The sequence below is a fragment of the Lemur catta genome, chromosome 15, assembly GCF_020740605.2.
Source record: "Lemur catta isolate mLemCat1 chromosome 15, mLemCat1.pri, whole genome shotgun sequence".
NCBI classification, from domain to species: domain Eukaryota; kingdom Metazoa; phylum Chordata; class Mammalia; order Primates; family Lemuridae; genus Lemur; species Lemur catta.
The window spans coordinates 20,650,043-20,676,280 of NC_059142.1; the positions used below are offsets into that span (position 1 = coordinate 20,650,043).

Sequence of the window (26,238 nt, forward strand, 5' to 3'; positions counted from 1 at the left end):
GTTTCAAGAGGTGTTTTAGGAGGACCTAGGGGGCTTGGAAGCTGGCTTGTTTGTCCCGGTACCTCCCCGGCCCCCCGGCCCGCCTCCGTCCCCCGCACCCTGCCCCTGCGGGACCCGTGTCGCCGCCGCGCTCTGCCTTGGGCTCGGCCGGTCCCCACGGGGCCTGTAGGAGGCGAAGTTTTTCCGTAGCTCCTGGCGGCTGCACAGAGCCTGTTTCCCGGCTTCCCTCGTCCCTCCGGGGGCTCCTTGGGGCCATAAGAAACGGCCAGCCTAGTTCAGGGTTTGGGGATGGGGCCTGCCCCTTCCCCGCCGGGATACTGCCGCGCCCCGAGGTGTGCCAGCGGGGCCGCCCGGTAGTAGTTGCTGTTGACACAGCCGCTCTCTGCGCCGGGACAAGTGTTACGAGGTCCTGCCTGGCGCAGCCTCTGAAGAGCCTTGTCTGTGCCCTGGGCACAGCCCTAATCCTTGTCATCTGTGCAAACCCTCCAGTATCATCTCTTCCCAGTTTCACTTCCTTTCTCTCCCCGCTCTCCCACAGAGGGCTGGAAATGACACATCACTCGCCCTGAGAGGTACGCCAGTTTTCCTTGATTGACTTATGTATGGTCTCAAAGGAGTGTGAGGGCTCTGGGTTTCTGTCTTGCACTCAGCCTGCTCATCTTGGAGTGGCAAACCCGTGGGCTGGCTCCTGGTGATCACCAAACCTCTGCCCTGCCTTGGACAGCAGGAGGCAGGCGGGCCCTGGCTGCTGGGAAGCAGTGGGGCGTCGAGATCCCCAGGTGAAAGATGGTTACAGTGATTGCCAGTTAGGGAAGAAAATGGAGTCTCAAAGGTGGGGGAAGTGGTACCAATTGTGTGCCATCAGACCCCTGCAGTGGGATCTCTTTTTCCGCCACTGCGCCCCCCAGCCCTGTCTAACCCAGCCTTGGTGGAGTGCCTGTGTTGCTGCCATTGACTTGGGGTGTCATCCAGGTGCTGCTTACCCTGCTCATCTGGCATTCACGGGCTGTTGACTATTTACCCAGAGAATATTAACATGGACACTTCCCTGCCCTCAAAGTGTTTGCAGGCTATAGAGAGACTTTGAATACTTGGGTCTAATCTGGCCCTGCCCAACTCCCCTGAGCACTTGGGAACATTGATTGGGGTTGTCTTTGAGGTTCCTGTGACCTCACAATGGAGTGTGTGGCCTGGAGGCATGAGGGAAGCCCTTCACTGTGCTCAGCAGTACAGTTTGGGCGAACACCTAGTGGAGAACAGCTTTGGAATTTTTGGGACCCTGGGCTTAGGTGAAAGGGGAGGGGTTAATGACTAAGGCCAGCTGGGAGAGATAAGACTGGCTGGAGGGGAGGGGTGTGACTAGCCGCCAGGTGAGCAGGCTGACTGACCTTTGCCCTAAGGGAGAGCTGTAGGAGAGACTGCCTGGAACCTGTCCTTAGAAAGGACTTTTAGCCAAGTGAGGGAAGAAAAGCTGAAGAAATTATAGGGCCCAGAAGGTTCTAAGCCGTCTCCTTCGGGGTTCCTGCACTGAAGCAGCACTGGGCCCCACTCTCAGTCCCCACCGTCTGCTCCCCTCCCTCAAGCATGCCGATGCCTTCGCCTGCAGACCTGCCCCAGACCCAGGGCTTGCTCTTGGGCTGTTCACTAGGGGCCCTCACAACTCGCCCTTTTTCATTCCCACCCTCCAGGTACCTAGAAACTTCTTTTCCTGGGCTGGCTGTCCCTCCTCTGGGCAGGCTATTATGCCAAGGGTTTTTCACAACTGATTCTACTTTGAGGGGGCTTCACAATTTCACTTTACTGTTGTTGTTGTTTTTGAGACAGAATGTTGCTCCGTCACCCTGGGTAGAGTGCAGTGGTGTCATCAGAGCTCACTGCAACCTCAAATTCCTGGGCTCAAGCAATCCTCCTGCCTCAGCCCCCCAAGAGGCTGGGACTACAGGTGTGGACCATGGATGTCTGCCTAATTTTTGTATTTTTAGTAGAAATGGGGTCTCGCTATTGCTCAGCCTTGTCTCAAACTCCTGAGCTCAAGCAATCCTCCCACCTTGGCCTCCCAGAGTGCTAGGATTACAGGTGTGAGCCACCATACCTGGCCAATTTCATTTTGTATATTTTAGGTGTGGGTAAGGAGGAGGGAGGGTGGGAGAGGCTCCCAATAAAATACCAGGTGAGCAGTTCCCAGAAGGCAGGCATCTCAGGGATGGGAAAGGGACTGCCTGGCAGAGGGTCCCCCCCCCACCTTCTGGCGCTGTGCTGTCTCCTGACACTGGATTCACTGTTTGAAAAGGAAGCATCTTTAGTTTGTCCACCTGCTGCCTGGTGTTAGCAGTGGGGTACAGTGCCCCGGCCTTGGCTTGCATGCAGGACCCCTGGGTTGGCCTCTGTCCTCCTCTGGATCAGCTCTGCCTGACTCAGTAACTGGGTGCTTATGGCATCAAATTACTGGCCTCACAAATGAGGACCGTTCAGTTCTCACAGCTGGATTGTTGGGTTGTCCTGTCCGTGGCCAGCTGGGCACAACCAGACAGGCATGCTGATTTGGCAGGTGACACCACCTGGTGCCTTACTGGATGTTGTGTGAGCTTAGCTCCTGGATGGTACCACAGGCTCCTCCATCAGTGGCATTTCAGGGCACAGAGCCTTCCCCGTTTCTGTTTGCCCAGCCTCCAGCATGTTGCCTGGCATGGGGCAAATGCTGCCAAATTGATTCATTCAACAAATCCTTGGGTATCTAATTTATGCCAGATTCTGTGCTGGGCCCTGGAGATACAGCAGTGATGGGCAAGAACCCTGCCTTCAAGGGGCACAGGGTGGCAGTGAGGTGGACGAACCAGTAAAACACACGGTGTGTGAGATGAGTGGGAGAGAAAGCAGGGCAGCAGTGCTGGGTTTGGGGGCTTTTCAGTGGGTTGTCAGGGGAGTCTTCACAGAGAAAGTGACATTTCAACAAAGGAGGTACAGGCAGGGGGAACAGCACCTGTGAGAGCCCTGAGGCAGGGCCGTGGCCGGCATAGTATTTCCACTGAACCGCAGGGGAGGCTGTGATTGGAGAGTAGGCCCAGTGGGGGGCAAGGGACAAACTTGGGGAGATGAGGGGATGCCTGACACAAACAACAGCTGAGAACCCCAGGAGGATGAGAGGGCACGGTGGAGACTAGGAACCCACAAGCACACATTGCCTGTCATTGTGCTCTCCTTACCCTTAGAGGGGATTTGGGCATCACGGTGTTTGAGGAGAAGAGGGATCCATGGCTACTGCTGCCGGGTCTTCCCTGCCCTCAGATTGGGTCAGGTCGAGTATGGGAACAGTTCTTGCCGGATTATGTTGTTTCTGCCACACAGATCAAACCAGCAAAAAGTGTGCTGGTCATGTGCACATAGGCATGTCTTGCAGCAGTCAGGGCGCTGTTTGAGGCTTATCTGCCTGTTCCTGTGGGTCAGGTCCCATCACGTGGGGCAAATCCAGCTCTCGGCAGCCTGTACTTACCCAACCATGCTGGCCTGGCCTGGCCTGCCCTGCCTGGGCTCTGTTTCCTCATCTCTTTACTGATCTTTGTGGACTCCCCAAGCCCCAGAGGGCTCCCTCTTCACTCCTTCTACCCGTGTGCAGTTAGCACACTGTGGTCTCTTAACCAGAGAGGACCCCAGAGAGGCACTCACACACCTGGGCAGCAGCTTTCGGTTTGATCCCTGTCCAGCTTAGGCCCCCAAAGCATATGCGCATGTGTGTGCACACGGGTATGTTTATGTGTGTGCGTCACACAGACATTCAGGTAGGGCATCACCCATCCGTCCACCTCCCGCTGCGGGGTGTTGGCTGAGTGTTAGGGTGCTCCTTGAGTTCCCGGTGGGTGAGGCTTTATTGGGGTGACTTTGTGACCGCCTCTCCTGGCCAGCACACGGTCCCTTGGGAGGATCTGCTAGATTTGGGCCTGACCACAGTTCCAAGCAGTGTGATCTGGAGCCCACACCAGGTGGCAGGCTATAGAGAGTGTGACCCTAATAGCCTGGGCAGCGCCTTCGTCATCTGTTTTCATTGGGAGCTGTCATTTTCTCATGCAGAGTGTCTGACTACACATGACAGTCTGTACCCAAATGTTTGAAGCCTCATCCTAACACTGTTAATTAAAGGGAATTGGGCCTTGGCCGCATTCAAGGCTGCGTGGCCTCCGGGGCGCCGGCCTTGCTCAGAGGGGTCCCAAGTGGCTTAAGGGGCTGAGCCCATCACAAAAGTATTTATGACCAACAGCTCAGATTCTCAGAACTTTCCTGAGCACCCAGAGAGCCTGCCGGTCACTTCTTCACTTTTTCCAGGGACCTGAGAAAGGGGTGGGAGCAGGAGGAGAAAGCAGGCAGCCAGGAATGTGGCCTCCAGGGAGGGTCCTGTGAAGGTCACGGGCGGCGGCCGTGGTGGTCCAAGCCTGTGTGTGTGGGTGACCTCCGGCCCCAGCTCTGTCTGTCGGGCCGGCACTAGTAATGCCAACATTTCTAACCCTACTTGTTAACTTCCTTTTAGAAATGGGAAGTTGTCCAACTGTTGGTCATATTTGTAATTGATTCAACCTGCTTCATCTTCCCAGACAAGTGGGTTCTTTCCCAACAATGTAAACATTATTCAGATGAAAACAAAGCTTTGTGGAAGTTGTTATTAATATCTGTGGCTCTGCTCATGGGAGCCTTTCTCTTTTAAGGTACCAAAAAGAGGAAGGCCTGACAGAGCTGGAGTGTGGGAGAGTGGGCGGGAGAGCGTCGCGCGCTCGCTCGCGCTCTCTCTCTCTCTCTCTCTCTCTCTCATCATCTTTGGTCCCGGACCCCCACCCTCCTCTGCGCTCTGCAAGCCTGATACCATAAAAGGGGAACCCACCCTTCAAGTAGCCGGTGCTGTCTGCAGTGGACTTGGGGAAGTGAGCTGAGGGGTGTCTGCTTTTTGCACCAGACTTAAGTCTGCCTCTTAGGAGAGGAGACAGAGTAGGAACACGCTTCTCCCTGCTCCCTGGTTTGCAAACATAGGTGCCTTCATCTCACCCTGTCACCCAATGCTCATTTCCTTAAGGTAGGAAAAAAATATTTTGGAGCGAGAAAACACGTGAGTCTAGATCCTGGCTCTGCTGCTTGCTAGGGGTAGAACTTTGGACAAGGTACCTCACCTTTCTGAGCCTCAGTTTCCCCACCTGTAGAAGGGGGTTGATGATAGTGTCTACCTCATAAGGTGATGGTGAAAATGAAATGAGCCACTGTGATTTAAAATGCCTAGAATATGTTCTGACTGTTTCCTAGCTGGCACTCAGAGATGGTTAATTAGGGTAGTATAGAGCCCAAGAGCCTGGACTCCAGAGTCGGCCTCTGTGGGTTCAATTCCTGGCTCCGCCACTTGCTATTTGTGGAATCGTAGGCAAGTTATTTAGCTTCTCTGTGCTTCAGTTTCCTCATCTGTACAGTGAGGATGATGCTAGTGCCTCCCCAACAGGGCTGTTATGTGGATCAAATATGGAAATGTATGAAAAGCACTTAAAACAGTGCCTGGCGTATGAATGAGCTGTCATTTTTACTCTTGCAAGCTTCTACTGGTTTGATTCTTGTGACTGATAACCTTAGCCTCTAACACGATTTCTTGAAGGCAGGTGTCAGTGCTAAAAGAGGAAGGCGCAGGGGAGAAACCCCACCACCTGAGGGCCTTTGCCAGAGAAGCACAACTCTGCTTCCTCAGCTTTCTGTGTTTTTAATTAAAGCCACTTGGGCTCTGCGGATGCAGACTCTGGAGCCACAGTGAAAGGGACTGGCCCCGCATGGCGATCTGTGAATGAGATGCAAAGCACCTTCCCAGGTGCCAGCCTTCTCCCTGGGCTCGTTGTGGGGCTGCCCGCTCTGCCAGGCGGTGGCCAGTCTCCCAAGGGGAGAGCGGCCTTCCACACCTCTCCCCACCTGTCCTTTACCTCCAGCCGGGGCCTGCCTGTGCGTCCACCTGGGCCCAGCTGGAAAAGCCGGCTTGGAGCAGTGCTGCCCCTCGGCCACTGCCAGGTCACAGTGTCTGCCTCATTAAAGCACTGCGGCTCTGGCTGCCTCCCAGCCCCAGGAGATCTGGAGGGGGGCCAGAAAGAAAGGTGCAGGTTGTGCTGCCGCCCGGCCACACTGGATGACCGACCGCCCTTGGTAGTTTTCCAAGGAGCAGACCTCCCTGCTCACCCAGCATGGCTGCTCGGAGGTCTGCAGCTCCACCGAGGCAAAGCTGGCCAGGCCGGGCTGGCCTGGCCGGCTGGATGGGCAGGGGAGCAGGACAGCCTCTGCCTGCTGCTGTTAAGAAACCTTGAATTGCTGGCCTCCTGGCTAAATGTGGGTTCTTGTTGACAAGGCAGGTTCGGCCAGCACATTTTTGTGAGATTATCTGCACGATTACATCAGTGGTTAGCAAAGAAGGATCTTGCAGCAGCAGGTGTGAGTGTGTGTGTGTGTGCGCATGTGGGTGCATGGAGTTGTTGACTGCCCCTTCATTGCACACACAGTCTAAGGCAGGTGACTGAATCCCCACTCCCCACTTGTCCTCACACTGTGTTTGGTAGAGTCTAAGTCACACTGTTTTTTTCCTTCCTTTTAACATCTTAAATTGGTATGTGTTATACATTTGTGGGTGTGTTATAGTTTAATTGACATTGCCGTTTTCTTTGTGCACTTGCAATAATGGTGCATCTTAAAATCACAGGTGTCTCGGACTTAATGAAACATAGAAGCTAGGTAACCTCTGGAGAACTTACATGATTTGCCCAGTTTCTTCAAGGAAGAGGGTAGAGCCACCTTGTAAAAATGGTTGCAGGATTAAAAGAGGGGACACTATGATATGGTTCAAGGGAACAAGCTTGGACACTGGGCAGACTGGGCTGAGATTCCAGCTTTGTGGCCCGCCAGCTGTGTGACCTTCAGAAAGTAGAGCAGCCTCTCTGAGCCTCATGTTCTTCCCCCCACCACGTGTGCATCGGGGCCTCAGTCATCGTGCCTGTTGTAAGGCACCTTTCCCTGTTTCTCTCTTGCTGAATATTATCTAAGGGCACACTGCCCCGTTCTGTCTGGGTTAAGAAAGGAAGTGGGTTAAGGGAGTGGGTCGCTGGCCTTCCCAAGATAGCAGAGGTCGTCTTGACTTGGCTTATAATCACTGGACATCCTCCTCCCACGTTGCCTGAGTTTTCATTTTCACATGTGTTTCCTTTTAGCAATTTTCTTTCAAATCTCTTCTCCCTTTCTGTGAAATCTTCCCACATGTAGCCTCTTGGGAGCTCCCTGCGGTCGGAGAGGGGAGGAGGGCTCTGCCCCTCGGCCCGGATGGCACAGACTCAGCTGCCCGGCGAGCGGTAGCTCCTGCAACCTTCAGCTCAAGTTGAGTTCTGGTGCCACCAGCCTTGCTAGCTCCTATTTCTCCACTCCAGTGCTGAGTGCAGCCCACCGGGTGCTGGGCGGCACGTGCAGGGGTGCAGGTGGCGAGGCTGCGCAGGGTCTGGCCAGAGCAGTGTGGAGGGTCAGGCGTGGGCTGCTCGCTGAGGTTGGAGCAGGGCTGGGGGAGGAGGGGGCCGAGTTTCAGCCATGGTGAGACAGCCACGTGGGTTTGTCTAGCTGACAGTGGGCCACTGAGCAGAGACTCAGCGGGAGCTGCTGGCTGGGGCTGGAGGGAGACTGTGAGAGCAGGTGGTGGTTTGGAACCTTGTTTTCCCCAGAGGTCTGCTCTCTGCCCCTTTCCCTGTCAAGATGCGGGTGAAAGCCAGCAGCCCGGCTGCCTCAATTCATGCACAGCATCAGGGATTCGAAGCTCCCCCGTTGGCGAGGTGGTGTTCATGCCCCTGTGCATAAGAAACAGTCTGTGCCAAGCGTGGGGGGTGCTAAAGGTGGACAGGAGCTTGGGGGTCGAGGGGGCTGTAGCACGAACTGAGGCTGAGACCTGCTGGAAAGGTCTGAGGAGCCAAGACCTGGTGCAGTGGGCAGTGGGGAGCCCATAGCATCTTTGAGGGGGTTCCTGATGGACTCCCCTGGCAGCCTCCACCCTCTAAGCCCAGAGCTGTGGCTTCTCAGCCTTAATGCCGTCTCACCTGCCCCCCTGCAGGAGAGCCTGGGGAGGGACCGGAGCTGCCTCAGCCTGCCCTGGCCCGGGGCCCCTAAGCTGAGTTCTGGCCGGCTGTGCTTGGGTGACACCTCCACCCCCACCCTGGGGCAAGACAGCAGCTCCTGGAACACACAGCCTGGGTAGCTGGGCCTGGCAGAGGCCACAGGACAAAGAGGGACACCCAAACTGAGCCTGCCAGGAAGACTGCTGGGGCTCTGGAGGAGGTACTGGAAGGTGTGGGGGGGGGGAGGGTTATAAAAACAGAGGGCTCTGCCAGGGGGCCCTTCGGGGTGGGAAGGGAGGAGAGTCACGCTGCCAAATCCCGACCTGCCTGCTCCAGGATGGCAGGTCAAATGGAGCCTTGGCGTTGGCTGTGGGTAAACACTGGCATCTGCGTGGCTTTGCAAGGCCTGAGGGCTTGTGTGGCAGAGAAGGAGTTGGGAAGATACCTGGCTTTAGACTGTGGGTGAGCTCCATCCAGGTGTGTGCTCCTTGAAGCAGATGGTGGCCTCTCTCTGGGGAGTCCCATGTCACCTCTTTTGAGGACACCTCCCAGAAGGAATGCTGCCTGGCCCACCTGGCCAGAGCCACTGCTTTCCTGTCCCAAGCCTTCACTTTGAGTCTTTAAGCTCCTCTTACCATGATGATAAAAGTATGGAGCCCCCAAAACAAGCCCCACAGACTCGTGGCTGTGTGAGTAATTAAGCCCTCACTGCAAACAGCCGCATCTTTAAAAGCTATAATTTGTAGCCCAAAATAGCTGCCTATTCCAAGAACCAGGAGAGCCCTTGACGTGCTCCCCTTTCCAGTTGTAGCCCGTTAAATCGCTTTCGACGTTTGAGTCGCCCGGACACCTGGCCCGTGGTTTTCTCAGGACAGCCGGGGATGTGGCGGCTGCGTGGGAACCAGAGCTTCCCATGGGTGCTTGGGACATCTTTTTTGAGAATTTAAATGAGCTGATTGAAGTTAGGGGGCTCCTGATGCAGGTCCAAATGGCCCTAACTTTGTATGTGACTCCGAAGGGGCGTGAACGAGAAATTGCAGTGTAACTTCAGGGGGAAGCGGATTAAACTCTGGACACCATTTCCTCATCCGTCGGGAGGAGACACATTTACTTGCAGGGATTTTAGGGAGGAGAACGAGACCACCCCTGTAAAGCACAGGGCACACGCCAGCCCCGTGGTAGGTGCTCTGGCATGTGAGCCTCCTACTTTTCCTCGGAGTGGGGCTCCCCCTGCCCCATGATGCAGATGAGGGGATCTCACTGTGGGTTCAGGTAGGTGGGTGGGGGGACTCACAGCTACCAGGAAATGCCTCCGTTGACCTGCAGCTTCTCCCTGGGCTGGCATGCCTGGAATTCCTGGGGCTGGCTGCTGGGTTTGTTTTCCAGATGTGGAAGCAATTTAAGTTCTGTTTTCATAATCCCCAACAGTTTGCCTCTGAAGTCCACGTTCTCATTTGAAAATCAAGGCCTTTGGCTCTATTTGTGGGGCAGAGGGTAGTAGATAGCCTCTTTCAGTCCTCTTTGTTCAGGTAGTGTGTTCACTGGAGCACTCGGGTCTGGGACCCAGGGCTTTGTTGGGACAGTCACACCCCATCCAGGGCTTGGTCAGAAGGTGGGTTCTTGTCCCCTGTGGGTTTTCCTTGGAGATAGTTATTTGGCTGAATTCAGCTGTACCTTCAGTCACCATCACCAGCCCTGGACGGCCATGGGTGTCTCGGGTGGGGCTTGGGTTCCAACCATGTCACAGGGAGGCTTGCGTCCCAGGCGAACGGGGGTGGCCACGTGTCCCAGGAGCAGTAGGGGCCCTCTTTCCCACACTGACCACAACAGAGGGAAGGAATCTGCTCTGGATTTCAAGTAGCCAGAAATACTGTCTAACATGGAGAAACTGGCAATATCTTGCTCAGTTACGAGCACTTCTGGCCACAGAGCAGCCTGAGCTGGGATTAAAGGCTCGGTGTGTGAGGGCCTGTGATTCCAGGGCGGGCTGCTGGCTTCTTCTCTTGTAAGCCAATCACTGTGTAGGTAAAAGAACTTTTACATTTGTCTTCTAACTACACTAAATACAATTCTGGGCAAAGAAAAATTGCCTCTGCAATTCTAATGTCTCTGAACTGCACATTTACTTCTTTAAAATCAAAATACAGTACCTATACAATTGAGAGAACACAAGAAAATGGAAGTAATTTACTTAGATTGGTGTATGCTAGTGTTTACAAAACATCATCCTGTTTGCTATAGATTCGCCAAGCTTTGGTTTCAGCAAAATACAGTCTCTTAAGAAGCAGTACTGTGTCATACTGATCATGAAAGAGAATTCAACCTTTTTTTTTTTTTTTGAGGACAGACCAAAAATAAATAAATAAGTAAATCCCAAGTCTCTTTATTAGTTTTTATAGATCCAATATAGATGATCCTTAACTTATGATGGGTTCATATCCTAAGATACAGGATCCATCTATATTGGATCCTAATAAACCCATCATATGTTAAATATTATAAATCAAAACTACGTTTAATGCACCTTACCTACCAAACAGAGCCTACCTTAAATGTGCCTGGAACACTTACTTTAGCCTTTAGCCTGCAGTTGGGCAAAATCGTCTAACACAGAGTGTGTTTTATGATAAAGTATTGAATAGCTCATGTAACTTATTAAATACTGTACTGAAAGTAAAAAACAAAACGATTGTATGTGGGTACTTGTGAAGTATGATTTCTATTGAACGCATATAGCTTTCACACCATCAAACAGCTGAAAAATTATTGTCAAACCATCATAAATCGGGTACCACCTATAGTTTTCACTGGAGGTTAAACTGAATTGGCCTTTAAAAAATTCACTTTTATTATCAGGGTGGGAAGGTGGGTGAAAACTCCGGATCAAGTTTGGGTGGGAGTTTCCATGGAGCTTCTCAGGGCGGGAGAAGGAAAACGTATTGCTTTGCTAGGGCTGCCATAACCTAGTACCACAGACTGCGCAGCTTAGACAACTGGGATGTGTTTTATCACAGTTCTGGAGGCTAAAGTCTGAGATCAAGGTACCAGCAGGGTTGGTTTCTTCTGAGGGCTCTCCCCACAGCCACCTTCTCTCTGTGTCTTCACATGGTGCACAACCATTACATCCTGTTTTTGAAATAGACCAGGACAGTTGTCTTGTGGAAGGTCCCACATACTTCTTTTTATCTTAATTATTTTCCTTCTGATGACGTGTAACTTGTTCCTCCAGCCTCTGTTTTCCCAGTTAGTAGAAATTAGATCCTAAGGCTTGATTAGAACTGAGTTAAATATTTTGTTTGACCAGGCTTGGTAGCTCATGCCTGTGATCTCAGCTAATAGGAAGGCTGAGGCAAGAGGATCACATGAGCCCAGGAGTTCAAGACCAGCCTGGGTAACATGGTGAGACCCCGTCTCTACAAAATAAAATAAAAAGAATAAATTAGCTGGGCATGATGGTGTGCTCCTATAGTCCTAGCTATTCGGGAGGCTGAGGCAGGAGGATTGCCTGAGCCCAGGAGTTGAGGCTTCAGTGAGCTATGGTGACACCACTGCACGCTCTAGCCCAGACAAAAAAGTGAGACCCTGTCTCAAAAAAAAAAAAAAAAAAAATTTAGATCCTGAGGCTTGATTAGAACCAAGTAAAATATTTTGCTTGACGGGCTCAGTGGCTCACACCTATAATCCCAGCTACTCGAAGGCTGAGACGAGAGGATTTTTTGAGGCCAAGAGTTCGAGACCAGTCTGGGCAACATAGCTTGACCTTGTCTGTAAAACATCAAATAAAATTTAAAAAAATGAATCCTGGTACTTTTCTTGAATGTCATGAAGATATAGAGAAAAATAATAATAAAAAGACTACAGCATAGGTGATGCTGTGTACCTCACATGGTATCACATCAGGAGGCCGATACCTGATCTTCCCAATTAGTGATGCTAATTTGATTACTGCATCAAAAAGACAATAGCCTATTTTCTCCAGTGGTAGAGGTATGCGGGGGTTTTTGTTGTTTTGCTGTAATCCGTAGGGTGAGTCTTCGGTACTTTGCAAGTATCCAATTTCTCATCACTTTTAGTCATGGTTTTATTTTATAGTTGTTGGGTAACAGTGTTCTCTGTGTGTCAGTCAAGTTTCTGTTATCCTCTCTAATTCTCTTGTTTACTTGTTCCATCAGTTACTGAGAGAGGTGAAATAGAATCTCCAACTTTTGGTTCTGTTAAATTTTGCTTTATATATTTTGAAACTGTTATGATGCGCATAAACATGGAGAAGTGTTGCATCTTGTTAAATTGATCCCTTATTTTTAAATGTCCCTCTATCTCTTATTGTAAAGTCTACTTCATCTGATATCATTAATAATGTAGTCCCACCAACTTTCTTTTGGTTGGTGTTTGAATAGTCTATCTTTTTTTCATTCTTTTACTTTTGACCTGTTTGTATTCTACTGTTTAAATTGTGTCTCGTGTAACTGGCATGTGGTGATTTTGTTCTTTGTTTTTTTTCTAGTTGGCAATATTTGTCTTTTAATAGGAGTTTACTCCATTTTCATTTAATGTATTACTGATATGGTTGAGTTGTTATTTGCTTTTTATTTGTCCCATTTAATCTTTAATTTTTACTATTTTTAATTGACACAAAATTGTGTATATTTATGGAGTGCAGCGTGATGTTTCAGTACATGGCTACATTGTGGAATGATCAAATCAGGGTAATTAGCCTATCCATTACAATGCTCAAACACTTGTCATTTCTTTGTGGTAAGAACGTTCAAAATTTCTTCACTATTTTGAAATATATAATACATTATTGTTAACTGTAGTAATCATACTGTGCAGTAGAATACCGGGATTTATTCTTCTAACTTTGTACCTATTAACCAACCTTTCCCTATTCCCTACCCCACCCCCGACCTCTAGTAACCAGTGTCCCACTCTTTACTTCTGTGAGATCAACTTGTTTAGATTCCACATGAGAGTGAGATCATATGACATTTGTTCTTCTGTGCCTGGCCTGTTTCACTTAACATCTTCTAGGTTCATCCATGTCATCACAAATGACAGGATTTCATTTTTTATGGCTGAATGATATCCCATTGTGTATATATACATTTGCTTTATCCATTCATCCATTGATGGACACTTAAGTTGATTCCATACCTTAGCTATTGTGCACAGTGCTGCAGTAAGCACAGAGGTACAGACATGTCTTTAACATACTAATTTCATTTCCTTTAGATATATCCAGTAGTGGGATTGTTGGATCATATGGTAGTTTGATTTTTAATTTTGGGGGGGGAACCTTCATACTGTTGTCCATACTGGCTGTACTAATTTACATTCCCACCAACAGTGTGTAAGAGTTCTGCTTACACATGCTCACAAGTATTTGTTATTTTTTGTCTTTTTTGGTAATAGTGATTCCATCTGGGTTAAGATGAATACCTCATTGTGATTTTGATTTGCATTTTCCTGACGATTAGTGATGAACATTTTTTCATATACCTATTGGCCATTTATATATCTTCTTTTGCCCATTTCATAATCAGATTATTTGGTCTTTGCTACTGAGTTGAGTTCCTTATATATTCTGGGTGGTAACACCCATCTCATCTTTGATCTTTTCTTCCTTGGGTTTTCTTCCCTGTTAGATTTTTAGTAATACATTTTTATTTTTGTTTTTCAACTGCTAATTTTTGACGTGCTTGTGTGTTACTGGAACAGAAGTGGTGCATGGTGGGGACAGAGGGGTGAGGTGGATGGCCCGGCTGTGGGGGTGTCCCAGTGGGGTCACACTGCAGTCCAGGTCCTGGCCCGTAGCCCAGTGACTGAAAACCAGGTCTTACCGGCCCTTCCCACACCCCAGTCCTCGGGTCCGTGCACGCCCACAGAGTGTCCCTAGGTTAGACGTGCGGAGCCAAAGTGCCAGCAAGCTCGGGCAGCCCTTCTCTCCCTCTCGTCAGCAGGCTCCTGGGAGTGGGTGGGGGGCAAACTGGGACACAGGGGCCAAGGTTTGGATGGACATTAAATGATCTCCAGCTCTGGTTGAAGCTGAGCCAGGCCACACACACAGCCTTTGGGGCAGGCTGGACGTGCTGGTCAGCCGGACACAGCAGCTCTGGCCAGTGCCTGGGTGGATGCTGCCGGGGTCTGCCTCGGACCCTCCCTGTCTGTGCTTCCCGGAAGCCCACTCACTGCAGCCCCTCGCTGAGGACATGCTCTGTCTGTAGATCCCTCACACTTCCAGTCCATCCACTCTGCCACCCTTCAGGAAATTTGGCCAGCTCTGCTTTGAGTTTAGCTCCCAGGATCCTATGTGACACCTCATTGCTGGGTTTTCTGGGAGTGTGGCTCAGCCCTTCCCCTGTTCCCCTCTGCCTCTGCCTCTGCCTCAGCAGCAGCCTGTGTGTTGGGCGAGGGTGTGAGATTGGGGGGAGAGCGCAAGAGCTGTGATGAAAACACTGACGGAAAGGCAGTGTGGGCTTCACCGCCCGCTCCGCCGTGGCGTGGCGTGTGCAGCAGCAGAGCTCGTCGTCTGCCCGCCTTTGCTTTATGTGAACGGCACGGGAGTTCTTGAGAAACACGAGCGCGGCTTTCTGTGCTCTTCAGCGCCAGCCTGAAGTTCCACAGCCAGCGGGTGCCAGATCCAGGATGGAGCCACACTGCCTGAGAGCCTCGGGCTCCCCATCCGTAAAATGGGGTGATTTAGCATCTCCCTGCAGGGGCTGATGTGAGGCTCATAGCCTGCTGATGTCCCACTTGAGATGAATGAGCACCTGGGGAAACACGAGTTGTCACTATGGTCCCCCTCCCGGGATCCGCAGGTCAACCTGAGGATGAGAGTGCAGTAGTTACAGCGTCTACACCGAGCTCTGCTCCTAGATGCCCCAGGACAGGCAAGAGCGGAGGACCCAGGTGAGGGGGGGTACTTGTGCTCCTGGTGACACCCTTTCTGTGGTGAGGTTCAGTAGGTGGATCCTGGAGCCCCTGGCTGGAAGGAGAAAGCCTGGGAGGGAGGTTGGCTAGGAGTGGGGCATTGGCCCCTCTCCCCTGGCCACCCTTGGGCCTCTGATCCAGTCCTGGGGACAGGAACATGGCATTGTATCTTCCCGACCAGAGTGGGAAGCTCTGGGCTGGGGAGCTTTCGTCTCACAGTATGTGGTCAGTCCCCAGGGCCGGCTGCAACATAGGGTGTACCCTAGTGGCTTGGTGACCTGCTGCCCCTGTGCTTGCCCTTGGCTTTGTGGGGATGAACCGAGGCCTTGCATCTGAGCTGAGGTTCCGTGTGTTCAGAAGGCAGGGCTGAGGCCCCAGCCTCCCTCTGTGGGTGCTTCATCCCCCTTTGGTCCCACCTTGCCGCTTGACTGGCACCTGGGCAACCCTTCGTTGAACCGGAATCTCTTGTCGGCGGCTGCTGTGACTACAGCTGCCCATCTGCAGAGAGCAAGGCCTGATTTCAGAGCCGGGGTTGGCGGCCCTGCAGGAGTTAGTTACTGGGTTGCTTACTGCTTACTCTCTGCCACCACCATCTTTCTACGCCAACAGCAGCCGAGCCATGGTGGGGCGTAGGGGATCCAGCCCAGTTTATTCCATCTCTTCCCTGGGGGCGTCGGCACCCCGAGTTCTCCTGCCAAATGAACCTTCTGCCACCTGTGGAAAGACCTGGGGAGACCCTGCCCCCGGCCGTCTATGCTCCTGGGCTGTCGCCAGCTGGGAGTGTGTGAGGGACTTCTCTGTGGGCTTGACCCGGGCAGCCGCCGGGCCCCTCCCCACCAGGGCTTGGTTTGTGGCCCCCCCCCCCAGCAGGGGCGTTCCGTTCCACCGGTGCCCGCTAGTGCCGAGCTGCGAGGGGAGCTGGGGTGTGCCCGCCAGGCTATTTTTACCAGCCTTGTCCCCACAGCGCTGTTTCTGGCTCGGAGCTATTGCCTTGGGAGTGGAGCCGTTGCCAGGGCTGGGGGTGGATGTGCTGGAGTCTTCCTGCGCTCCCTTCCCCAGGCAGCATGTAGTCTTAACACTTATTAAAGGGTGTAATTAATGTGCAGGAAGGTGCAGGATGACCTTCCGAGACAGTGGGCGGGAGATGCCCTGGGGTGGGGGGAGAAAAGAGGCAGGCCTGGAACTCGCAGATGTCTGGCTTCCACAGCTGCACCTACCGGGCCTCCAGCCCCATGTGGCACCGGGTGGAAATTGAGGGCCCCAGGGGCTGGGTGGAGGCCAGGCAGCACCCTGGGTGTCTTCTTTCAACAGATGGTGACAATAATAGGTCAGTTTTATTGAGCACTTTCTGTGTGTGCTGACTGTAAAGTGCTTAGAACATAGGCCAACCCACTTCATTTTATCATAGTTAACTCCTTTTAATAGATGGGGAAACTGAGGCACCGAGAAGTTCCATAAACCTAAGGCCGCAGGGCTTGTGAGTGGTGGAATGGGACTCCCCCTCTTCTTTGCCTTGTTTTAGCATCCTGGAGGTGCAAGGCATTGACCTCAATCCCTTACCAAGATCCTGCCAGGTAGACGCTCCATCCCTGTTTCCTGATGAGGCTCAGAAATTAAGCAGCTTATCCTGTGGTCACACAGCCGGGCAGTGACCACACCAGGGTTGGTGCCCAGACCCCGGGGTCCTCTGGGTGGGCTCTTCCCAGCTCACTGTCCTGCAGCGAGGCTTGATTCAGCCCATACTCGTTCATCACCCACATGTGCCCCCTTGATGCTCACCAGTGGGGTTCAGGTGTAGAAGTTCCCGTGGCTACCGATTTAGGGTCCTCCCTCTCGCAGGGAGTGAGGAAACGTGGTCACTTGGTGTCACTGCCCTCTGTGTGTTAGCCGCCACAAGAGGCAGGGTCCTGGTGTGCGCGACTGTGAGGCTTCCCGCAGGGGGCAGTGGGGCGGGAGAGGACCAGCCGCAGCCGTCAAGTTGGGGCCCCGCCGCACCCCTGCCGAGAGCACGGACAGTGGGGCATTGTTGGCCACTCTGAGGCTTGGACGGCCCCCCACGTGTACTGATACTTGGCCTTTTCAGCAGCCCTGAATTCAGCCCTTGCCAACTTCCTACAGAGGCAGGGTGACTCGGGGCCTGCTGGCGGGTGAACACAGCCCTTGGGGCTGGAGGGGCCCCAGGCAGGCTGTGTGCCTCCAGGTTCCCGCTTCAGCTGCGGCCGGCTCTATCCAGCCCCAGCTGGAGACAGGGAGGGAAAGTGGAGGTGGGGACGTGGCCGCGGGTGCCGGCCTGCCTTGCCCCGCCAGAGCCGCTGGCTCTGTCCTATTTTCCCAGCTCTCTCCAGAAACCCCTAGCCTCAGATAATCCCCCAGGTCCGGCCTCTCTGAGCGGGGAGGGATCCCTCCTGGCTGCCTGTCTGTCCAGGACCCTGCTGGCCGACCAGCCGGGGACCCACGTGCTGTAGGGACAGCTCAGCCTCTGGTGCTGGGGTATGTTTATCACATATGGCCCTTAGAGTGACTTCTGAGGTAGAGGTGACTGTCCCTGTTCTGTAGGTGGGGAGCTGGGCTCTGAGAGGTGGTCACTTGCCCAAGGTCACACAGCTAGTGAGTGGCAGGCCAGCGGGGACTGAAACCCAGTCTGCTAGCCTCCAGGGCGGGCCCTCACCAGCCCCACCTGCAGGGGTCTTCTGGGGTTTGTGGAGGGACACATGGCATCTCCTCTGTCTCCTTCTACCCCAGGTCCCCTCAGCAGGGTGGAAGGAACAGGCGATGGCCTGGACGTTACCAGCCAAGCCTATGTGGCCCATGGCGGCTGGCCCTGTGCCCCAGGGGGCTGTGTGCTCAGGGGCTGGTCCTGAGTCCAAAGGGACAGGGCCCTGGAGAGAGAGTCAGACTGTCCCACACACGTGCCCAGTGCTGCCTCCTGAGGACACCCTCCCTTCCCTCAAGGCTCTCAAAAGACCAGACACAGCCTTTCTGTGCAAACCCTGAGGAGGCTGCATTAAGCTCCAGGCCTGGACATGTCCCTGATGTTAGGGTCACTGGATGGTGACTGGATGATCTGGCATGGACGTCTTTTTCATACACCAGGGAGCAGACAAGACGTGGAAGTTCTGAGGGGCAGAGTCTTGGAGCTGCCCTGGGCACAGACCTTGCCCGGGGACACCTGGCGGCCTGGAAGCACGAGCTCTTGGGAGGCCCCTCCCCCCTCCCCAGTCCGGCCAGGCCTCCAGAGCAGCCCCGGTCCAGCGCTGGGCGTCCTCAAACACCCTGGAAGGACAGCACTGCTGTCGTGTGGCCGGGGGTGAGCAGGGGTGAGTAGGCAGCTGTCTGGGCTCCCTGATGTCCTCTCCCCCAGCCTCCTCGCAAGCATACAAGACGGGGGCTCCGTGTGGCCCTGGCCAGAGGGTGACTCACAGCCTCAGGAAGCCCGTGTCCACGGCCGCCTGGAAACCCTGTGAGGGCGATATTCTTATCATGGACAGGTTCTCCCTTTCCCTCTGCAGCTTTATCTGAAGAACCTAAAAGAGGGAAGCTGGCTCTCAAGGGTTCTAACACCACTGACTCTGAGTTCTCCCAGCCAGTGAGTAGTGGCTCAAGGGTGGGATAAGAGGCCACCTTCTGGCACCTTCCAGCAACTGCCCTTCTCTGCCCCCCATCCCCGGCAGCTCCCTCCAGGCCCAGCGGGCGAAGGAGCTGGGGGCTCCACCCAGACCCTTCCCCAGAGCAGGGCCAGGGACTGAGGCCCTCAGCGGGGAGTGCAGGTGACCAGGGCAGATGTCACCACAGGGCTCTCAGGTCAGGCACAAACCAGAACCGTCCCAGGCTAACCAAGGTGTGTGTGCAGTCACTTTCTTATAGCTGTCTTTATGCTATTTGAATTTAGGGAGGAAACTACTAGAAATGGTTTTGAAATTACAATTAAAATGCTCTTGTCTTGGGTAAACAACTGTGAGCTGAATGAAAAGGTGTTAATGTAGGGAACAGCTGATTTTAAGAGAAGAAGCTGGAATGACCGTGCGTGTGTGTGTGTGTGTGTGTGTGTGTGTGTGTGTAGTGAGGGGTGGGTGTCGGAGCCTGGCTTCAGGTCTCAGCAGGGCCCTCTGTGGGTGGGGTGGTTCCCTGGCAGCTGCCCTCCTGCTCTGGGCCTCGTCCTCCCAGGTGTCCTGAGTCGGCCCTGCACACCTCACGGCGCTCTCACGGGGCTGTCGTGAGCCATGGCGGGGTGCGCGTGAGACAGACAAGGGTGCTTGGTGGTCGGTGAAGGGCCAGGATGATGTGGGCTCTGCTCGGTCACAGCTAACAGTCTGCCGCAGGAGGTGGTGGTCTTGTTGGAAGGCGGGACCCTTGTGCCCCTTCTGCCCTGCCTGTGGCTGCGACAAGCTACTTGGGGCTGCTCTTTCCATCCCAACAGGGGCTTGGGCCAGCTGCCAGGAGTGTCGGGATGCCGCTGTGGGACGTCCAGTGGGAGGGGTGGACAGTCCCCACCTGCATGCGTGCGCTGAGTGTTTTGGTGCGGCAGAGCGTGCATGCGGCATACACTCAGCCTCTGTGTCTTGGTGTCCAGCGAGCCAAACTCAGGTTGGCCAAAGCCAGGCTGGACACCTGAGAAGCACAGACGCCGGCCTCCATGTGGCACTCTGCCTGCCTCTGGGAGCCGGTGGGCCGCAGCCTTCCCAGGACCCCGGCTGTGGGGAGAGGGTGGGCGTTGGTGACACAGTTGGGTCCCACCCAGTCCTTACCCTGTAGCTAACTCCCACATGGCCCCGGGCAAGGCCCCTCACTTACAAAAAGGGGGCAAGCAGGCCCAGCTCACAGGGATGTGGTGAAGACCAGAAGAAACACCAAGTGCCCAGTGGCCGGGCTCTCCTGTGAGCCCCAGAGCAGGCATTCCAGCAGGGGAGAACTTCCCCTGCCTGTGTGGCCAGGACGGCGAAGAGCTGACAGTTCTTCTTGGCCAGCTGAAGGACCAGACCAGGCGCATTGCTCCTCCGAGAACCCCATTCTCTGCCTTGTTTGTCCTTGGGCATCTGTGCGCTAACCCAGAGTCTCCGCTGGGTTGGGAAGCAGGTGGCTGTGAAAGTTGCTGCATTAGGAGGAGCACTGGGGCGTCATAATTATTAATAGCAATACATCCCTGTAAACTGTGCTTTCCCTGTCGTCTCTGGGAGCTTTGGAAATCCAGGCCGGGGAGGAGGTGTCTGTGACAAATGGAACCAAGCGTGTGGCAGCTGGAGGCAGCCGGGGCTGTCCGCATACTGGCCAGAGGGCTTCTGGCAGGCTGCACTCTGAGCCTCGGTTTCTCTGTCAGTAAAATGGGGTTAATAGTAGCCATCCTGAGAGTTGTCATAAAGCACAAATGGGATAATATGTCAACTCTTGGCTCAGTTTGTGGACTTTGGTGGCTGCTCAGTAATGTTGGTTTCTGTCGGGATGCAGCTTCAGGCTTGTGGCTGAAGAGCTTGCTCAGGGCACGAGATCTGATGGGTTGGGAGCCATGTGATCAGATTAGTGACATCAAGGTGGAAAGGGCCCTGGGGACACCATGGGGGGATGTTCTCGGTCTCCGTGGTTGGGGGCCTGGCTGACTGGTGCCAACTTTATTGGTCCGTCTGGTGTTCGGCTCGAGTCCTAGCACAGGCAGGAGCCAGGCTCATTAGTCGCTGCTATTCTTAGCCCGGGGATCTCCTGGCGGGGACACATCCCCAGGAGGACCACCCACTCACCAATGGCAGCAGACGGCTGCACGGGTCTGGACAGGCACATTCAAGCCTGTCACTGAGCGGCTTCTTCAGACGTCCCTGAACCTGCTGTTGAACTGCCCCAGAGGCTTTTCACAGCCCTTGTTCCTGTTGCCATGCTTGTAGTCCTGGGGCTGAGGGGACCTTTAATGGGGTTGTTTGCCAGCCTTAGCCGAGGAGCACACCAGAGGACCTTGGTAATAGTCTGACATCTCAGACGGGAACAGGTAGAAGCGGTGCCACCCGGGAAGTACCTACCTTTCCAGAGACAAAGCTGCCCCAAGAAACGGTTTGCGAAGAGCTGCCCCTCGGTCTAGGGCACACTCTGAACAAAGCCAGAGCTCTTCTATCAGATGATTTTAGCAAAAGGTGTGGGCGCATCTTTGTTGTGCACTGTCATTGTGCCAGGCAGTGTGTCGGGCACTGGACCCAGCATGGGCAGGTCCGGCCCAAAGCACGGAAGCAAAAGTCCTGGTGTTCTTGCTCTCTCGGCTAGCATCGCGTTCTTTGGCCAGGATGTATTCCTTGAGGTCCTACTGTGCCAGATGCTAACGTGAAGTAACTTATTTAAGTGACACAGTGACCCAAGACTCCACTGCCATTCCTAATTTACGTAGAGAGAACTGAGGTTCAGAGAGGTTCCCTGTCACACCCAGAGTCACGGAGGGTGGATCCCAAGCTGTGCGGCTCCCCTGTACACATCAAACTCTCCTGGCTCAGGATGGTTCTTGAAGGCCATTCACTGTGGATGTGCCTGTCCTTCATTCGGATCACCAAGAAGCCATCATTTGGCTTCCTGGGCAGGCTTTGTTTTTTGGGGGCTCTGATATGCTGACCAGGTGCCCCGAATGACGTGGCTGGCCTGGCTGTGGCCCTTCTTCATGGATGGCCGTTCCTGAGAATTCTGGCTCCTCACTGGACTCTGATGAATTGGCCAGTGTAAGAGGTCCCTGAGACTAATCTCCTGCCAGGCGTTGTCATACTTGGGGTCTTGGGGTCTTGGCCTCCCTGCACCCCAGCACCTGCTGTCCCCGGCCCTGCTGACATTCTTGCAGTCTGATGTGGAACACTGAGCCGTGGGGGCCAGCCTCACTCACTCTGCCCCCTCTGTCTTTCCCAGGGCAGTGAGGTCGCAGGCCCCACGTATGCTGATGGCGAGCTCATCCCCAGGGAGCCCGGCTTCTTTCCCGAGGACGAGGAGGAGGCTATGACGCTGGCCCCGCCCGAGGGCCCCCAGGAGTCAGACATGGACAGCCCCATGGAGAGCACCCAGAGCCTGGAGGGGTCTGTCGGGAGTCCTGCCGAAGAGAAGGACGGGGGGCTCGGGGGCCTGTTTCTGCCAGAGGACAAGTGAGTTAAAACTGTCTGGAGCTTGGTATGTGCCTCTGGGCCCAGAAATGTGGTTCTTGGAAGGAAATAAACATGAGAAGCGCTCAGGATTTATAGCACAGGCATTAGTGTCACGGATATTCTGAATAGCAAAAAATTCTAAGCAGCCTAAATGCTTAAAAGTAGGGATACTTCTGGAATTTTAGGCAGCTGGGCAAAGTCAAGTTTTAAATGACTGTTTAATGTTATGGGATATATGATCTCAATTAGTGTTAAAAAGCAAGTTACGAAGATGTCAGTGAAGTATGATCTTAGCTTTGTTAGAAACACCTATATTTTAGGAAATGCCTAGAAAAAATTCATCTAGAAAATTAAACAGTTATTTCTGTATGGTGGGATGATGGATCATTTTAATTACCTCTCATCTACCCTGCTATATATTCTGTATTTTCTAGGTTGATTATGTGCTCTCATAATCAGAAGTGTTATTTTAAAACAATATTAAGACCTAAATGACTTTACAGTGAAGTAATGTTGTCTTTTAGTTTGGTGCTGACAGACGGGGGTCCCTTGCATTTCGGCCCCCACTAATGCTCTGGAGGTATATAGTACTCGTGGGCCAGTGGGAAGCTGCCACCATCGTGGCTGAGGGAGCCGTGGCCACTGGAGTGGCAGGTCCCCTATCGGAAGAAGGTGATGGTTACGGCTGACCTAGAGGTCTAGAGAGGAAAGAGAGGGATTCCAGGATTGGCTGAACCATATGAAATTGACAACTTTTAATCATTTCCAGCCTTCAAAGAAAAAACGGTGATTTTATGTGGCTCAACCTCATACATTTTCTAAATGCAGGGCTTCTCAAATGCACATGGTTCTGAGGGTCATGATGTTCTTGGTTCATCAGCTGTGCCTGCATCCAGCCAACCCAAGGACAAGGGGTCTGAACAACAGACTTGTTGATGCTGTGGTTATTGTAGGCACTTGATTGTCCCTAGTGTTTTCCGGGGCTAATCGTGAGGAGACAAGCCAGCAGAGGGTACTGAGAGTGTCAGTAAAAATTTAAGAGAAAGAACTGAGGAGTATGATTAATTCAACCCAAAGTGCTAAGGAACCTGCAGGCAGATAAATAAGTATATAAATAACTTGTGGTCCAGCTACCGCGAGACTTGTTCTTTAATATCCACCCCATCATTGACACTGTGATCCTTAGATAAGAACTGGGGCTCCAGGCCAGGTGCAGTGGATCAGGCCTATAATCCAAGCACTTTGGGAAGTCAAGGCAGGAGGATCTCTTGAGGCCAGAAGTGTGAGACCAGCCTGAGCAACATAGCGAGATGCCATCTCTACAAAAAAGTTTTTTAAAAAATTAGCCAGGCATGGTGGCGCACACCTGTAGTCCCAGCTACTCTGGAGGCTGAGGCAGGAGGATCTCTAGAGCCGCCAGGAGTTTGAGGTTGTAGTGAGCTATGATGATGTCACCGCACTCCAGCCTGGGCAACAGAGCAAGACCTTGTCTCCAAAAAAGAAAAAAGAAAAAAGAAACTAGGGTTCCCTGGGGGCATGATTTGAGAAGTCTGCCTTACCCTTCCATACTGCTTTTACTGTTTCAGGTTTCCCATTGAGTGTAGATGTTCAGTGAGGTTGAGGAAATCCCTTTTTTTTTTTTTTTTTTTTTTTTTTTTAAGATGGTCTTGCTCTGTCACCTTGGCTGGAGTACTGTGGCATCAGCCTAGCTCACTGCAACCTCCAGCTGCTGGGCTCAAGCGATCCTCCTGCCTCAGCCTCCCGAGTAGCTGGGACTACAGGCATGCGCCACCATGCCCGGCTCATTTTTTCTATCTTTAGTAGAGAAGGGGTTTTGCTCTTTCTCAGGCTGGTCTTGAACTCCTGAGCTCAAGCAATCCTCCTGCCTCGGCCTCCCAGAGTGCTAGGATTACAGGCATGAGCCACTGCGCCCGGCCAGGGAAATTCTAATTTTTGAGTAATAATGTACAGAAATTACTGCACAATGACTAAAGGGGAAGCTGTGTTTTGGCAGGTCATGAGTTGTACTTCTCTTTGTCCTTGGGTTGTAGATGGGGCACAGCCTCTGGGACGTCACAGGCCATGCTGCAGGTCACCCAGGAGAGGCCCCAGAGCCTCGGGTCGGTCTCCGGCTTGTGTTCTTTGGGATGAGGCACCCTTGGACTGGAAATCTCCTCCATGAACTGGGAGGCACTTTTCACCTCATTGTTATTTACTTAAAAACCTAATTGGATTATGAAGGGTATCCATGTGAATTAAACAAAACTTGGAAAAAGTAGGAAGAGTAAGAATGGGTGGAAATAACCTGCCACCCCAATCCAAGCCCTCTTACCACCCTACTTTTTCTTATTCCACATAGACCTTTCCTATTTCGTCAGCCCTCGTATCTGCAGGTTCTGTGTCTGCAGATCTAACCGACTTTAGGTTAATATTGGAAAAAAAATAAAAAATACTATGATAAAAAATAATACACATTTAAAAAACAATATAGGATTACAACTATTTACGTAGCATTTGCATTGCGTTAGGTATTATAAGCAATCTGGAGATGATTGGAAGCATGTGGGAGGCTGTGCACAGGTTCTCTGTAAATACTGGGCTGTTTCACATAAGGGACTTGAGCTTCCGTGGATTTTGGTATCTGGGGGCGGGCCCTGGAACCAGTCACCATGGATACCAGGGGATGACTGTACTCAGTCTTACTGTATCTAACATTTTAAATCTAACCTTTTATTTATATTCCTCTTTCCACATTGTGGTCAAATTTTTATGAACCCTTCAGCTATTTAATATTTCATAATTTAATAGTTTAATTTACTAATACATATTAATATAATTTAGAAACTGTAATTTGATGTAGCTGTAGCCAAATAATTAGGTTACAGTTAGGGTAGCACTGGTTTGAATGTCTCTGCAGAAGCAGTTTGTGTGGTGAGAGGGTTCCCCTTAGCCAGGGTCCCCAAAGTGTGCTTGCGGGTCAAGAGGTGCAGACTTAATCTGTCGTGGGGGGTGGCCTTCTGGAAGGCCTGGCCAGTCTGCCCCCCGCGGGCTGAGGAAGGAGCCCGGGAGTCCCCCTGACACAGATGCTCTCCGGCCCGCAGGTCGCTGGTGCACACGCCCTCCATGACGACGTCGGACCTCTCCACACACTCCACTGCCTCGCTCATCAGCAACGAGGAGCAGTTTGAGGACTACGGGGAGGGGGACGACGTGGACTGTGCCCCCAGCAGCCCCTGCCCTGATGATGAGACCAGGACCAACGTCTACTCGGACCTGGGGTCCTCGGTGTCTTCCAGGTGGCCCCTTGGTCTGGGACGGCGTTTGGGGTCTGGGGAAAGTGGCAGGAGCAATCCAACCTCATCCTTGGGGGTCAGGCGAGCCGAGTCCTGCACTGACTGTCCTTCCTCTGTCCTGAGCTACGCGGTTCTCCTGGGGATTGGGGGTGCTGCCTTGCACCCTGAGTAGGGGTCAGGAGTTCCTCTTCCCCTGCTGCAGCCTGGGGTAGGAACAGAATTAACTGACCGGGGAGGCTGCAGACTGAGGAAGCGAGAAGATCGGTGCTCTCTCGTCTTCTAGAACCTTAGCAGTGAAGAGCCCTTCCAGGTGACCCCCACCCACCTGAGGCGTCACTTACTGTGACTTGGGCTCTCAGTTTGCCTTGCCTGTTAAATGGGTACGACTCACTGGCTGCTCCTCTATGAGAGTGTTGGAGAAGGGATGATCGGTGGCCGTATTTTCACTACCCGCCCCTCCCCACCCAGGTTGGCAGGTATTAATTAGGGAGTCAAGTAAAGTCAGCTCAGCAGGGTGGGCACCAGACTGGACAGCAGTTAAGGTGACTTCTTTCCCTCTTACGAATCAGTGCGGGCCAGACGCCCAGGAAAATGCGCCACACATACAACAGCGAATTGCTGGATGTTTACTGCTCTCAGTGCTGCAAGAAAATCAACCTGCTGAACGACCTGGAAGCCCGGCTGAAAAACCTGAAGGCCAACAGGTGAGGCCTGGGCGCAGTGGGGGGCCGGGTCGAGAGAGGCCAGGGCGGGCCTGGAGGAGACACAGACGTAGGCAAGGCCCATCTCTGCCTTGGCAGTGAGCACACGCTCCCAGTAGGGCTGATCCTG

At 52.9% G+C, this 26,238-nt stretch overlaps 1 protein-coding gene across 3 annotated transcripts in view; it reads left to right on the forward strand.

Annotated features, from left to right (window-relative positions):
• The window catches only part of RAB11FIP4 (RAB11 family interacting protein 4), a 106,083-nt gene that overhangs the window by 70,996 nt on the left and 8,849 nt on the right, over positions 1-26,238 (forward strand). For all 3 annotated transcript variants that reach the window (XM_045525426.1, XM_045525428.1, XM_045525427.1), the window contains 3 exons: positions 21,885-22,114; positions 25,216-25,410; positions 25,977-26,111. In XM_045525426.1, the coding sequence (XP_045381382.1) occupies positions 21,885-22,114; positions 25,216-25,410; positions 25,977-26,111 (560 nt within the window). The remainder of the gene's footprint in view (positions 1-21,884; positions 22,115-25,215; positions 25,411-25,976; positions 26,112-26,238) is intronic.